Source organism: Mustelus asterias, chromosome 8, assembly GCF_964213995.1.
Source record: "Mustelus asterias chromosome 8, sMusAst1.hap1.1, whole genome shotgun sequence".
Lineage (NCBI taxonomy): Eukaryota > Metazoa > Chordata > Chondrichthyes > Carcharhiniformes > Triakidae > Mustelus > Mustelus asterias.
The window spans coordinates 99,086,755-99,102,788 of record NC_135808.1 but is presented as its reverse complement, the minus strand read 5'-3'; the positions used below and the strand labels follow the sequence as shown (position 1 = coordinate 99,102,788).

At 41.9% G+C, this 16,034-nt stretch overlaps 1 protein-coding gene across 1 annotated transcript in view; it reads left to right on the top strand.

Annotated features, from left to right (window-relative positions):
* Positions 1 to 1,069: 1,069 nt before the first annotated feature.
* LOC144497379 (nardilysin-like) overlaps positions 1,070 to 16,034 on the top strand; it is an 85,657-nt gene continuing 70,692 nt past the window's right edge. Inside the window, exons 1-4 of the mRNA XM_078218559.1 lie at positions 1,070 to 1,683; positions 5,312 to 5,546; positions 12,359 to 12,440; positions 13,371 to 13,524. Coding sequence (XP_078074685.1) covers positions 1,511 to 1,683; positions 5,312 to 5,546; positions 12,359 to 12,440; positions 13,371 to 13,524 — 644 coding nt within the window. The 5' untranslated portion in view covers positions 1,070 to 1,510. The remainder of the gene's footprint in view (positions 1,684 to 5,311; positions 5,547 to 12,358; positions 12,441 to 13,370; positions 13,525 to 16,034) is intronic.

Sequence of the window (16,034 nt, the reverse complement as noted above, 5' to 3'; positions counted from 1 at the left end):
CCCTATTCTCTATTGCCTTTAGCTTTGATGCAGTCATTTAGACTCAAAATGTTAGCTCTATTCTCTCTCCACAGATGCTGTCAGACCTGCTAAGATTTTCCAGCATTTTCTGTTGTTTCAGATTCCATCATCCGCAGTAATTTGTTGTTAACAAAAGGGCAGGCGGGGTAGTGCTCCGCAATTGTTGAATTAAGTGTCGTCCGGAAGGGAGGAAAGTGGAAAGATGAGGTGCTGTTCTTCCAAGTTGAACTTCATTGGAATGGCGTCAGAAGCCAAGGACGACGAGGTCGGAGTGGGGTAACAGACACTTTGTGAAGTTTGATGTTGAGGAGAGTTGGGGGGGGGGGGGGGGGCGGGGGGGGGTCAGCCTTGCAGATGATTGCATCTCTCAACATTAATTTTTTATTCCTGTTTGGGATGTTGGCCAGCCAGCATTTATTGCCCATCCTGGAGAGCATTTAAGAACCAACCACATTGCTGTAGATCTAGAGTCACATGTAGGCCAGACTAGGTAAATGTGGCAGATTTCCTTGCTGAAAGGGCAATTCTCTCGGCCTTTTGGCTAAGATCAAGTGCGGTCTGCTGATGCTGCACTTGGTTGAGGTCAGTGGGTTGCATTTAAGCTTCATTTTCATATGAAGCAATTTTTTAAAGCGGCATCTCGGCCTTTTGGCTAAGATGCAAATGAGATCAAGCCTTGGAGGAGGTGAGTCTGCACCTACTCCAATCAGCTTGGCTCATGTAGATCAAGCCCAAGACAGGTGTGAAGGCCCTGTCTTGTCAGCTTGGATCGGAAATGTCTCAGCTTTTTGAGACTCTGAATTGGACTTGATTTGATGGAATTGGAAAAGTATAAAAAAGGGCAATTCCACACCTGGGTTTCTGGGAGCAGAGACGGGGGAGGAGGGGGAGGGGGGGAGAGAGACATAGGCAGCACGTGCTGCCTGGAAACCTGTCGACCTAACATGATAGTCGCGGCCGATGATTGACAAACGGCGGAACCACACAGAATGGTGGCTTTATACAAAAGCGCCAATCAGAGTGAGGAGGGCGGGCCGGCCCCCCCAGTACAGGCGGTTTGGTAGACGCGTGCTGACGGTTTGCTGAGTCCCCTCCTCCCTCCCTCCCCCCAGGAGGTCGCGTGCTCGTGGCCTAGTGCTCCAGTTATCACCAACTTACAACCAGCGAGGCTATTAGAGCGGCAACAGCCGTCAATCTCCACTGGCTGACCGCCAAGGGGGGAGGGGGGGAGAGAGAGAGACACCTTGTTTGTTTATTTATTCATTCACATTACGACGGAGTCTGATTACGTTTTCTGAACCGTCTTGTTGCAGCGTTTCAGCCGTTTCGCGAGTTTAAAGCCGGCCGGCTGGACGGCGGTGGTGGTGGTCGAGGCTGAGGCCTTCATCAGACGTTGGCGTTGTTGGCATCTGTCCGCCGCGCTGCCCGCAGGCTCGCCTTTGCCGTCTTGTGCCTCTCGCCTCCTCGGTGTGTTCGGCGGGGCCCGGCCATGCCCGTAAGGAACAAGTCTAAGGCGTCGAGCAGGGATACGGTTCAGAATGTGGACAACTACACGGCGGCGGCAGCAGCAGACACCTTGGAGCAGGAGGTGGAATTTAAACCGGAGAGAAACCGCAGCGATCCCGACATTGTCAAATCCCCCAGTGACCCCAAAGAATACAGGTAATGTCAACCTGGCGACCCCACCCCCACCAAGCCAGGCTGCTCACCCAAGAGGGTCATCACCCCTCCAGCAGCATATTCTCCTTCAATCAGGATTGTCTGTCCTTCATTTTAAAGCATCTGAAGAAGGAATTTTATCCCTAATCATTCATGTCGGGGATGGGGGGGGGGGGAGAGGAAGGGGAAACGATCGCAAAGAGATACCCGGGAAGCTGGTGCCTTGGAAAAGTTTTATTATTTGGCAATTTGCAGCGAAAATCTGGGAGCAAGTTGCGACCTTGTTTTCAGATCGGGGCAGATTGCATTTAGTCGCATTTTCATCGCATCTCGCTCACATTCAATAAATCATAGGGAAATGTAGTGACTGTTGCATAACAGGATTCTGGAACCATTATTTCAGCTAGGGTAGAAAATTGGTTACTTTTCACACGGAGAAAAAAAAGAAACAATAGTAATGGTGCAAAAATAAATAGGCGGCGCTTCCAGAACCTTGTGTTCCTGAATATGGAACATTGTCGAGGGACCTAAATGATACGGATTATTTGGAAACTAGTTTATCAGCTATACCAAAGGATTTATTCTTTGCTACTTTGTGTGAAAAAATGATTGTCGAAATTAGAATGTTTCTAAGATATGATCAGTATCTTCAGAAGTAATGGCTGACCTAACTGTTTTGCTTGTATCTATTTCCTGAGCTCAGTTGACACTTGATTTAGGATGTGCACTGGTGGATGTTGAGCTTGAATACGATTTGTACATCTCCCACATTACCGTATGATAAATCGATTTCCACTCTTGCTCCACGTTTAATTTACTTCATCTATGGGTTAATCAAAAAGTAAAAGGGTAATTTTAAATTGTTTAAACACAAATTAAGTTGAAACGTGCAATTCAGTGTGGTTCCCGATGATGTCAGAATGAATGTTGTATGCCACATGAATGTTGTATTTTAGGCCAGTCCTAACTCAAAAGATTTTAGGTTCAATTCTTTTGAGCACATAAGTAACCTGACGTTTCAATGCAGTACTAAAAGAGTGCAGCTGATAGAGGTGCCATCTTCCAGATTACATGTTAAATCGAGGGCTTTCTTAAGTGGCTAAAAAGAAAATCCCATGGGAACAGCAGGAGAGTTCTCCTGTACCCTGGCCAACATTTATCCCGCGAGCAACTCCAAAAAGCTAAATAATTTGTTCGTTTATCTTGTTTATGGACTGCAGTGGCTCTGTTTTCTTAAATGACAATACATCCAAATTATTCAAATCTGCTGTGAAGTGCTTTTGGATTTCCTCAAGATGTAAAACGTGCTATATAAATGCAAGTTTTTCCTTCATTGTGATGTTATCAGCATAAAAATATATTTTTATGGAGATTGTTATCCTGTGACATACACACCAACAATATTGGATTGCTAGTGTAGTGGTTATGTTACTGGACCAGTAATCCAGGGAACTGGATGAAAAGAAAATGGGTATTCAAATCCCACCTTGGTAGTTTAAGAATTTTAACATGGTTTAAAATTTTAGAAAACTGGGACCAGTAAAAGTGACCTTTAAAGCTGTAGGATTGACAACCCAATTAACTCACGAATATCCTTAATTTGGTGAAGGAAAAATGCTGTTCTTGTAGGTAATTCTTTTAGATTCCTGAAGTAACATAGCCATATTGTTACAGTGCAATTATCCAGGTGAGTATATAAATTCACACAATATAATTTTCCCTTTAGTGTGTAAAGTACATACAAGTGTGATAGATCCACATCTTTGTGAATGTTTACTCCAAGTGAGCCTGGCAGTTCTGTTTTGTTGCCATGTTTTTGACAGGAATGCAATAGATCCATGCAGGTCTGGCAGCATCTGCAGAGTTCACATTAACTCTTGTTTCTCTCTGCAGATGTAGCCAGACCTGCTGAGCATTGCTACCATTTTCTATATTCCAAATTCCAGCATCTTTGGTATTTTGATCATGTAATAGATCCAAATTGTTAGTGCTGTTACTGAATTACTATAAATATTCCTTCAGTGGTGATACCCCTCCTTGTGACTGTGATCTGTATTGTTCAAATAAATTGACCCACAGAAGTGTGAGTCATACCTTTACAGAGCTTTGTATGTAAATGTGACCCATATTGCTAGAGTGCCAACTGAGTATAATAGGTTATGAAGAATTATAATTCTTCATAAAGTACAGAATTTTTGTCCGATTTCTTTTGACTCAGGATGTACCACTGGAAAGCAACAAGATCCTGCAAATATCTTAATGGTGTGACAAACTGGGCAAAGCTCAAGCTGATTGTCAGCTGAAGGGTGGCTGAGTGGGAGCGTTTGATTGAGGGGGCAGGGGTGTGTAAGCGGGAGTAGTTGACTGAGGGGGGAGGGCATGGGAGCAAGCAACCCATATCTCTTTCATTCTGATGGTTATTTTTGTTTGCGGCTGCTTCAAGCTGTGCACAGCCCCTTGGTACGCAAACACAAAGGGTGGGTTTTATGGCCTCGCTCGAACGAGACTGGAAATTCCTGCCCGAAGTCAATGGAAATTTCCGTTGTCGGACCCTTGCCCGCTCCAATTCTGTGGCGGGTGAGATGGTAGAGTTCCGGCCCAAGTGTCTCTGTGTTGAGGTTCTACCTGTCCTCAATATTGCCGTGGAACACTCCAAGCAGTTGGACTTTGCCATACCATCTATCCCTTGTGGAAAAGTTTATGTAGAAAACACCTTTGATTACAAGACCATCTTGCAGTGGTCGGCACGTAATATCCAGAGGCCTTGTGGGTAAAGGAGATGGAAGATCTTGTCATATGGTTCCCTGAGCAGGTTGTCAAAATTTTAAGGCACTTTTTCAAGTTGAAGTATTTTGTAATTTGCTTTTAGAAGATTTTATGACTAAAGTATGTTGTTGGGGAAAAAACAACATTGTGTCCCTAGTATTTAACCAATAAAACACCAGCAGGTTCTGAAACTTAGTGCCACTTGATGCATTTAATTGCCAAGGATACCTGCATGCTACATATGAAGTAAACTTGCCCCAGAAAGCTAAATCAAATAGTTTCAAGTCTAAAATGAAATCCAAGTGCTAGAAATACTTGGCATGTCTGGCAGCATATATGGTGAAAGGGGCAGAGTTAACATTTTGGATTGAATATGACTTCAGAAGGAATGCTGCCTGACCTGCTGAATATTTCCAGCACTTTCAGTTATTTTGGATTTCCAGCATCCGCTGTATTTTGCTTTTATTTTAGTTTCAAGTCTTAAGTTCCCCATTAGCAGTGAGGACTGTTAATCGGTCTCAGTCAACTTCTCTGGTGCTCAAAATTAGCTATTACAAATGCATTTTTTTCTGTCTGTTTTCTCACGCCTTCAGTCTTTTTTTCTCTTTTTCTTACTGTACCTGATGTGACATTTGATTCACTTACTTTAAGTTACACTTTAGTCTCAGTCTCTGCAGTGTTACTATCATAATTCATGAGTATAAGATCTCAGCATATGAATTAAAATAAAATGTCAAACAATGATAAAATGAGATGTGATTACGAACAAATGAATGCTAACATTTTTAGAGTTCTTTTGGTATGAAATATATTTTTGTATGGAAAATTAATCCATTTTAAGATACGCTTTCAAAATATATTTCAGATATATCCAACTGGAAAATGGTTTAAGTGTGCTTTTAATCTCCGACTTGACCACTGGTCGAGCAGAAACGTCTGATTCGACCATGCAAATTGAGGAAGAGGGAAGTGATGATGACAGCTCTGAGAACTCTTCTGATGATGAATCAATAGAAGAACCTCTGGAAGATTTGGAAGACGATGAATTTGGAAGTATGACTGGGGCATGTGCTGACAGCAAAAGGAATTCAGAAAAACAGGTAAAACTTTACTTTTGCACTGAACCAAGCCATTGAATTCCTTTGGGAATGGAGGGATACAAAAGAGTGGTCTAGTTTGGACCAGGGAGCGGCGCGGGCTAATTGTTCTTTGTTTCTCGTTTCAAGGCTTCATTCTATGATCATCTTGCTGGTGCCAGTACAGAGCGAGACTGCGGATAGTTGGGAACCTGTCTCAGGGGCAGGGAATTCAGATGGTGTTCGTAAAGCAGAAGTGGAAATGAATAGGGTTGGGAAACATTTTCTGATCAGGGCCAGTGTGATCTCCTGGACTCGTTTCGATCGCCTCAGGGGGTCGGAGAGGAATTTCCCAGATTTTTTTTCCCCCATATTGGCCCTGGGGTTTTCACTCTGGGTTTTCGCCTCTCCCTGGAGATCACATGGTCTGGAATGGGGGGGTGGGGGTGAGTTAATAGGTTGTGATGAACAAAGCATCGTAGCTGTGAGGGACAGCTCGGTGGATAGGATATTAGGATGTAGAAAGGCTGGAAAATTGGGCGGGGATCCTGGATTCAGGATTCAATCCTGGACCGGGGAGCGGCGCGGGCTTGGAGGGCCGAAGGGCCTGTTCCTGTGCTGTATTGTTCTTTGTTGTTCTTTGTTGTTGTTGAATCTTCACTTGTAATTAACTTCTAGTGGCATTGGATTGTGAAAATCCTCATCCATGACCACTATAATCTGATGTGCTGCAAGAAGTAGTGGAGATGATTAAGATGCCATTATAAAAAGAATTGAACCCAAAATAAACAAACATATTTAAATTTTACATTGCCCATGCCATTTCAAAGCACAAAACATCGTAACAATGAGAAATTAAGAAATGTATAAATATTTCAATTCACCATGCCCTCTTTCCTTTAAATTCACTGCCATCCTTGCTTCTGACTTTGGTGGAGGGAAGGTAATTGATGATGCCCTGAAAATCTCCTGCTGTAATGTTCTGGGCTGAGAAATTGGTCTCTATCAAGCATGACTACCTTCCTTTGTGCGAACTGTAACTGCAACCAATGGGGAATTTTCCCCTGATTTGCATCCCATTCCTTCTAATTTGAATTTTAATAGGGCTCCTTGATGCCACACTTGGCCAAATACGGCCTTGCTGTCAAGGGCAGTCACTGGTCATCTTGCTTTTAGAATTCAGCCCTTTTGGTTTTCAGGGGCTCTTCGAAGGTGTAAAGTAATCCATTCAGGATATTTAAGAAACAAGAGACTAGATGCTGAACTTGCAGCCCAAGAATGCAACAATTAAACAGTTTTCCTTAATTCTACACGCAGCCCCCCAGAATCCTCTTCCAGTGGTTGATATTAAAGCAAATTTAAGGCCTGGGAGGTTGGGCTGTTCTGGATTGACTGAACACTCAACTTTTTCTACATGTTGAAGCATTTTTTAAAAAAGAAAACACATTCACGATGTTGTAGTGGACTTCTTCCAACCAGCCACAACTAACCACAGGAGACTCAGAGACAGTTTACAAATGTTTATTCATGATTCAAGCATGAAGGGCACTGCCCCAGAGAAATTTCCAAAGTAGCACTCGCCTTTAGCACAGCACTCTCCACCAAGTCACAGATTAACTGCATAACACAGTGTGTCAGTACACAGAACATTGTTTAAAATCCTGATCTTGGTTACATTGGATTGAGGGAAGGCAATGGATTAGTGGTGTTGTCGCTGGATTAGTTAGTAATCCAGAGACGCAGGGTAATGCTCTGGAGACCAAGGTTTGAATCCTACCATGGCAGATGGTGAAGTTTGAATTCAATAAAGATCTGGAGCTAAAAGTTTAATGATGAAACCATTGTCGCAAAAACTCATCTGGTTCACTATTGTCCTTTAGGGAAGGAAGTCTGTCATTCATACCTGGTCTGGCCTGCATGTGACCTCCAGATCCACAGAAATGTGGTTGACTCTTAAATGCCTTCAGGGATGAGCAATAATTTGCTGGCCCAGCCAACGTGTCCACATCCCATGAATGAATACATTTTTGAAAAGTTTATTATTAAACCTTCAGCCAGAAGCAGGTCTATTATCTGCTCCAAACTAGAGATTATCTGCTCTGACATAAACAACCAAGGGTGCTCTTGCTGATCTCCTTGGGCTGTGTATAGTTCACTCAGGGTATAATCATTTGACTCGCATGTGTTCTTTATTCTAATGAAGGGGTGTTAGCTCTAACTCCTTTTTTACTAAATCTATTCATTTTCGCTAACACAGCCCAAAAAAAACCTTCTTGGTTGTGGTTAGTTGATTCAATTGGCTGGACGGCCGACGTGAAACAAATTGGGCTAACACCTTGGGCTTTGATCGCTGTTCCTTCCAGGCTGGATTTGCAACCTGCTCCCTTGCCCAACCCATGGTGGAGGTTGTGACGCTGTGGGTTAGACCTGCCTTTGGGCAGGGAACTCGAGAAGAAGTGTTGTTGTAACTAGGAGAAGGATGAAGGGTAGATAGAGGACTTTATTCATAAACAATTGAGAACAAGAGTCGCCTCAGTACATCCTTCCCATAGGCTGCCAGGAATTGTTGCTCTCCCACTTCTCCCTTCAATATTAAAGCACACAACTCAAAGAATTGGGGGGGGGAGGAGGAGGAGACAGAGAGAGACAGAACTATCCATTGACTCCCAAGTTCTAAGGCTCTAAGAGAATCGTTACTGTCTCTTTGATTTGGGAACAGGTTTTTTTTTGTTTTCAATTCTCTGTCTCTTCTATGTTGTTGCTCCTGGTGCTCCACTTGCAGGTTTCTTCTCTCCTCACTCTTGCTGTTCTTCATAGAATCATAGAATCCTACAGCGCAGAAGGAGGCCATTCAGCCCATTGAGTCAACACCAACTACAATTCCACCTAGGCCCTATCCCCATAACCTCCTGCATTTACCCTACCTAGTTCCCCTGACACTGAGGAGCAATTTAACATGGCCAATCCACTTAACCTGCACATCCATGGACTGTGGGAGGAAACTGGAGCACCTGGAGGAAACCCACACAGACATGGGCAGAATGTGCAAACTCTACACAGTGACCCAAGCTGGGAATTGAACCCTGGCACTGTGAGGCAGCAGTGCTAACCACTGTCACCGTGCCGCCATGTCAGTGGGCTACCTGTGACATTTCGAGGAGGAATTCGCCCACTGATACCTCCATGTATTTTGAACCCTGACCTGGAACCAAGTGGTCCTGACAGAACCCAAACATTATTGTTGAGCAGGTTATTGATAAGTAACTGCTGTTTAGAAGCACTGTTGACAGCACCTTCCATCAATCTGTCAAAACTATTGACTATTCAAAAATCAACCTGGAACTCAAAGATAGAGTCCAGCTTTCTTTGCTGCTCTGCTGCAAGCTGTTTCTTAAACTCCATTCTCCTTCTTCGCTACCTTCAGCTCCTGTAACTGGTGTGAGGAACCCCTAGACTTCTTTGTCACTGGGATTGAGACCATTGAATTGGCTGTCTCTTGCCTCCTATCTCGCTTTTCAGCTCATTTTGTGCACCAGACTCATCTCTTGCTTCATTGGTACTATTTCCACTAAATTGTTGATCATCTATCTTCTCTTATTGATTTGATCTATTGAATATATTGGGATACAGTGAAAAGTATCATTTCTTGCACGCTATGCAGGCTCCTTGCTCCCATCTTAGATTATATTGTCACTGTTCTCTCTCCTTGGGTCCTGTACCTCCATTCCTTCAAATCTACCATCACTCCACTCCTCAGAAACATAGCCCTTGATCCCGCTGACTTTACAAACTACTGCTCCATGTCCAGCCACCCTTTCCCTCTTCTCTCTCTCTCTCTTAAAAATCTTATCCCCTCCCCAATCTATGCCCATAATTCCCAGACTCCAGGTTTGAATCCCTCCAGTCAAGTTACATCCATGCCACTGAAATGTTTTTATGAAAGTTGCTAATGGCATCCTATGTCACTGTGACAAAGGCAAATTATTTCTCCATGTCCTTCTTAATCTTTCCACAGCCTTTGTCACAGTTGACCATGCCATCTTTCTCCAGTGCCTCACCCTTCTTGTCCAGGCATATGAGAAACACCTACGTTCTTCCACTCTTTTCTATCCACTTGTAGCTTAGAGATCATTCACTTATTACTCTGCTACTGCTGTGTCCCTCGGATCTCTCCTTGCCCCCACCTCTTATTTCTCAACTACGTGTAGCCCCTTGTCCTATTCATTTCTATTTATTGGCTGATTATACCCTGCTTTGCCTTGCCACCACCTTTCGATTTCTTCTCTGTTTCTAAACTGTCAGATTATTTGTTTGTCTGGCATTGGTTAGCAGAAATTTCCTCCAACCTCATTACTAAGAAGACCAAAGCTGTTGTCAGTCCCCTAGCCACTGGCTCCATTCTTCACCCTGGCAACTGAGGCTGAACTGGACAGTTCACAACCTTAGAATAATCTTTGAACCTGAGGTAAGCTTCCCACCCTAATTGCGCCATCACAAAGATCACCTATTAGCACCTATCCACCTTGCTTTAGCTTATTTGCTGAAGCCTGCCTTCATCCATATTATTACCCCTAAAGTTTACTATTACAACACACTTTTGGCCAGCTTCCCTGTTCTATCCTCTTGTGGTCATGTAAACTCTGATGCTTTTGTCCTAACTTGCTTCTAAGTTCTGTTCACCCATCATGTTTGTGATCATGGACCCAGCCTTACCCGTGCTCATGGACCTGGCATTGGTTTCCAATTAAACAACGCCCCAATGTTATCATTCTTATTTTCATATTCCTCCATGGCCTCATCTCTTCTTGCATGTATAATCTCATCCCGTCCAACAGCCTTCTGGGATACCTTGCTTCTCCAATTGCTCCTGTGCATTTCTGATTATAAATACTCTATCATTTGCATGTATGCCCCCTGGATGGGTATTGTGCAATGAGAATTCATGACCTCATAGTGAAGGAGCCCCTCGGTAGCAGTGATCGTAATGTGAGTGAATTTTACAATTCATTTGTCGGAGAGAAGAGTGAGTCTAAGATGATATTTTAAACTTAAGTAAGGACAATTAAAAGGGCATGAAAGCAGAGCAAGCAAAAGTAAATTGGCAATTTAAGTTAAGGGATAGGTTAATATAGATGCAATGGCAGACATTTAAGGGGACATTTCAGAATGCACAGAATATATACATTCCAACAAGAAACAAATATTGCAAGGGAAGGTCCCACTGTGTTTAAGAAAGATAAAGATAGTATCAAAGAACTTGTAATGTTGCCAAGATGAGTTGCAGGTCAGAGAATCGGATAGAATACACATGAACACAAGATATAGAAGCATGAGTAGGCAACCAGGCTCTTCAAGCCTGCCCCGCCATTCAATACAATCATGGCTAATCTATGCCGGCCTCAAATCCTTCTCTGTGCCATTTCTCCATTGCCCTCTATTCCTCAGTCTGTCAAATATTTTATCTACCTCCACTTTAAATACTTTTAATGATCCAGCCTCCACCACCTTTTGGGGCAGAGAACTCAAGATTCACCAGCCTCTGCAAGAAGAAATTTCTATGCACCTCAGTTTTAAGACTGACACTTTATCTTGTAGCTATGATGTAAAAAATATCAAAGAATGACCTAAAAGATTAATAAGATGGGAAACATTAAAGTACACAGAAAGCTAGCTAGAAATATAAAGAAAGATGATATGAATTTCTATAGATATTTTAAAAGAAAAATTATAAAAGTGAGCATTGGTCCTATGGAAAGTGAATTTGAGGAATTAAAAATGGAAAAATAAGAGATGACAGATGAAATGAACAGATATTTTGCTTTGGTCTTCACCGGATGGTGCAACATCCCAGAAATGCCCAGGAACTCAAGATAATTATAATCACCTGGGCTACTTAGAACCTATGGTTCTAAGAATTTGCTAAGTCCCCGGATCCTGATGGATTTCATCCTAGGGTCTTAAAAGAAGTGACTTGTGAGATAGTTGATATATGGGTTTTAATTTTTCAAAATGAATGCAAGTGACAATGTGTGTGTGTGCGTGCGCGCATGCGAGAATGCATGTAAGACCAACTGTGTGCGTGAGCATCTTTTAACATTTTAGGAACCGGCCCTTTGTATATAAATACATATATATGCTGTGGTACAGGATTTATTCTTCTCCAGATACTCCACAAAATGGAACACTTTGGAAATGGGGCACCACATTTAAACAATGGTGGGAGATATTTTACTACCAATATTTGCAACTGTTCTAAACTGAAAGAATTGCAGGACCGATTTCTTATTGTTTTAACGTAGTTAAGTATTACTTTCAGGTAGAAGATGTGATTGGCTGAATGGCCTCCTCCTGTGCTGTAAATTTCTATGATTCTGTAAAATCTGGGGCATCTATGCAATGAAAGGGAGAGAAGGTAGAATGTTGGTTTATTGATCTTTTTCTTGGTAGTGTCCACACTGCTGCAGTTAAGCTTCGAAGCATAGAGGAGGGAATATTGTGAATGCATTTCACACTATCCTGCAATATTAAACAAAGGAAAAGCCTATAATTTAGCTGTGGCAGGTCAGAGAATTGGACAGAATACACAAGATATAGAAATAGGAGTAGACCACTAGGCCTTTCAAACCTGCCCCGCCATTCAATACGATCATGGCTGATCTATGCTGGACTCGACTCCTTTTCTGTGCCATTTCCCCATAGCCCTCTATTCTTTGATCTAGTTTCAGAGCATCATTGACAGATGCCGACAAGCAAGTTATCTGTATTTTTTCTGGTGTGAAAGAAAGTAGAAAATTAATTGATTTATGCTTACAGCTAATTACATTAATTGTTTGTAGTCAGCAGCTGCTCTTTGTGTTGGGATTGGAAGTTTTAGCGATCCTGATGATCTTCCAGGACTGGCACATTTTTTGGAACACAGTGAGTTAAATCTTTTCACAGTTCATCTTTTAATATGTTTGGCACTAAACCCTTAAATATACTCATAGTATTATTATGCTAATGCTAACAAAGATGTAGTAATTGGTTAGGATACTATTTAATATGAGCTAGTTGAGTTCAATGTAACCTAATGTTTTTTGTCTATTGTTTGTCTTGGCAAGTTGATCTCGGATTTGTTTTGCACAAGTTATTCCTTTTAACCTACAGGGATCTTACTGGTATGTTTGGGAAATTGAGGTAAATGTGATTTTAAAATATTTGGTTGAATGTAGATTTACCAATGTAGACTTTCATGCTATAAATGTAGTTTTTAATTTGAGTTCTCAACCAAGTCTCCCCTATCTTCTCTTGAAGGTTTTGACTGCTTGCTCAGGTTTAAAGCGCCAACATGAATTCTGCTAACCATCTGCCAATACAAGCATAACACATTTTTTCTGATGTACATTCAATTTGCTGCAAAGCTGCATTCAATTTGCTCGCTTGCTTTTTTCAATGACCACATCCTTTCCTAACAAACTCCCTCTGCTCCCTGACTCCGGCCTCCTTTTCAACTGTACCTTCACCACTTCACTGTCAGCTGAGGGATGCTATTCTGAGTCTTTGGTGCTTCCTCAGAATATAAATCTTTGATCTCGATTGCCTTCCATCGCTATTGTTATTTTCTGCTCCATAAAGCACCTTTGGAAATTTTATTATTATGAAAACACCTATTAGTGGAAGCTAGTGTAAAATACAGAAATTGGAAGCAACTTTTCAGATCTAATTGTTGGAACATATATCTTGATCATCACAGTGTATGAAACAGGAGCATGGGTGAAATTGATTTTTACTGAATAAAGTATTTGTTTTTATAAATTTAGTTTTATCATTTCAGCAGTTTATTTCCTGTATGCATTTGATTCTTATTAGTGGTGTTTATGGGCAGTGAAAAATATCCTGATGAGAACGGATTTGATGCCTTCCTAAAAAAGCATGGTGGTAGTGATAATGCGTCAACTGATTGTGAGCACACGGTATTCCAGTTTGACATCCAGAGAAAATATTTCAGAGAGGCCCTTGATAGGTAAGCATAACCAGTAACCCTTAGTCTTTTGATGCACAATGCTATTATTATGGATTATGTTTACTATTTAACTCCAGAGAGCATGCTGCTGCTATGTCTTGGATTACAAGGGTTCTATGTGGTGCAGTAATCAAAAGTGAACATAGTAACACGAATATGGTCAGACTAGTCTTACCTTGTGTAGATTTGTACTCCGCTTAGTTTTTTATTTCATATTCTTTGTTTATTCAAAGCTTCATGTCAGCTAGAATTCCCTGGTTCCTTTTTAAATCTTCCTGTGGTAATTTAATTCCACTCGTTGCGTATTTTTGGTGTTTTTTTGGCTTGTGTGTAACATATCCAGCAGTGTCAAATTTAATTGCCTATTCAATCCAGTTTCATCTATTTGGATGTCAATTTACATTTGGGCCTGATCCAACGTTCTGGCATTTGATATGTCTCATGCAAACATACAAAATAGGAGCAGAAGTAAGCAATTTGGCTTACTTTCTGTAAGCAAAAGTTATTTGAATATACTGGGGTAGAAACTGGAATTAACACCCATTTTTAAGGTGTGAAGCAGGCGCAATGAAAGTCACTATTTGGGTCCAGCACCTAATGTGTGTCACCGCTGCCATGTTGACCTTCTCTGTTTTTAGACTTATCCTGGCAGCTGCCTGAAATTGTTCTCTGATCAATTTAAATACCCAATGATGGCCTTGCACCTATTTGGGATCCTGCTGCAAATTGTGTGGACAAATTAAGAAGGAGCATGTGCCTTGCAAGCTCTGACTAGTTTTTAAGTTATACGTGCATTACCACAAAACCAGGAACAGTTACAGCAGGCTTGAGTGGTAGTGACAATAAAAGAAGTGCAGTTTCATGTCTAATACAGGTATGGAAGGTATTACAAATTTTTAAGCTATATTTTAAATAAATATACACAAGCTTAAGGTGCATACCATGGGACGACTTTGGCATTTGAATTGTTGGACAATAGAGTCTGCAGTCAATACCTGAGTGACGAATCTTGCAGCCACTTGAGATTCACAGATCTCATTGTAGGTTTTGGTCCTTTCTTAAACAAACATTGGGGTTGGCAGACAACTGCTATGTTCCATTCGGGGGTAAATGAATATGAAATGTATCCCATTAATCTTTCATTGTATTGTGATGGCTCCTCATTCCAAACACACACAGCTTTGCTGTCTGAAGCTCAGGGTGTTTATTGATCTAACACACCTCCTGATTTGGAAAAGGACTTTGGACTTGGTTACATGGACAAGACAGCCATGTTTGTTACCTGTTCTTTTTAAAAATAGCAGCAGAAGCTATTCTGATCAGCAACACCAGATATCATCTGAAAAGCTATTAAACCAGCTACAGGACTACCACAAAACCTACGTAAAACAACTTATGGGTGGAATCTTCTGGTCTGCCGATGGTGCACCCCCACTGCATGTTTCACAGTGGCAGGGGGTGGATTCAATGGGAAATCCCATTGACAGCCGCAGGACCAGAAGATCCTACCACCGATCAACCGAGAAACATGCTGCGGGGTGGGGCCAGAAAATCCCACCCCTTGAAAGTGGGAGAAGAATTCTCCCCCAGCTTGTTCCATTTTCAAGTTCACCTGAGCCTTGCAACTTACTAAGGATCCTCTGTTTTGAGACCTCCACTCCAACCAAGGCATTAATTAATCGAAGAAACTATAGGCCTGCCATGAAAGACTGAAATAACTACTACTTGTGGAAGTATTTTTTTCCTTCATCTTTGTGTATGGTGGTGTGTATGATATCAGTCTGTCACTTGGTTTTGACGTGAAGTCCAGATTTTTGGATTCCTCACTTTTATTTTCTGCTTTTCCAACCTTCTTTAATTGCTCTGTCAACATCGGGTCACTGTCTGTGTGGAGTTTGCACATTCTCCTCGTGTCTGCGTGGGTTTTCTCCGGGTGCTCCGGTTTCCTCCCACAGTCCAAAGATGTGCGGGTTAGGTTGATTGGCCAGGTTAAAAATTGCCCCTTAGAGTCCTGGGATGCGTAGGTTAGAGGGATTAGTGGGTAAATATGTGGGGGTAGGGCCTGGGTGGGATTGTGGTCGGTGCAGACTCAATGGGCCGAATGGCCTCCTTCTGCACTGTAGGGTTTCTATGGTTTCTATGGTTTCTATTTCTCATTTAGTTTTCTAGTGAAATATCATGAAGTAGTTGCAGGCTTTAACCACCAGATGGCCACAAGATGTCTTTCTCCCAATTCTATTATCTTGTGCAGTACATGGAAAGAAACGTTGAGCAGTGACGCAGCAAATTTAGGAACGACCAATCCAAATTATTTTGCATCATCTCCTCCTGCCTGTGCTATGCTTTCAGTAAATATGACCGACTTGCAATTTGTTTTGGTCTTGATCAATAATGTAGATCAGAAATAGTGATACTGCTCCTCACTGAACTGTACTCAAAGGCTTGCTTTCTGCCACTTCCCTTTTTTGACATTATGCCTTTTTTTGTAAACAATCTCTTTTTTCAATGGG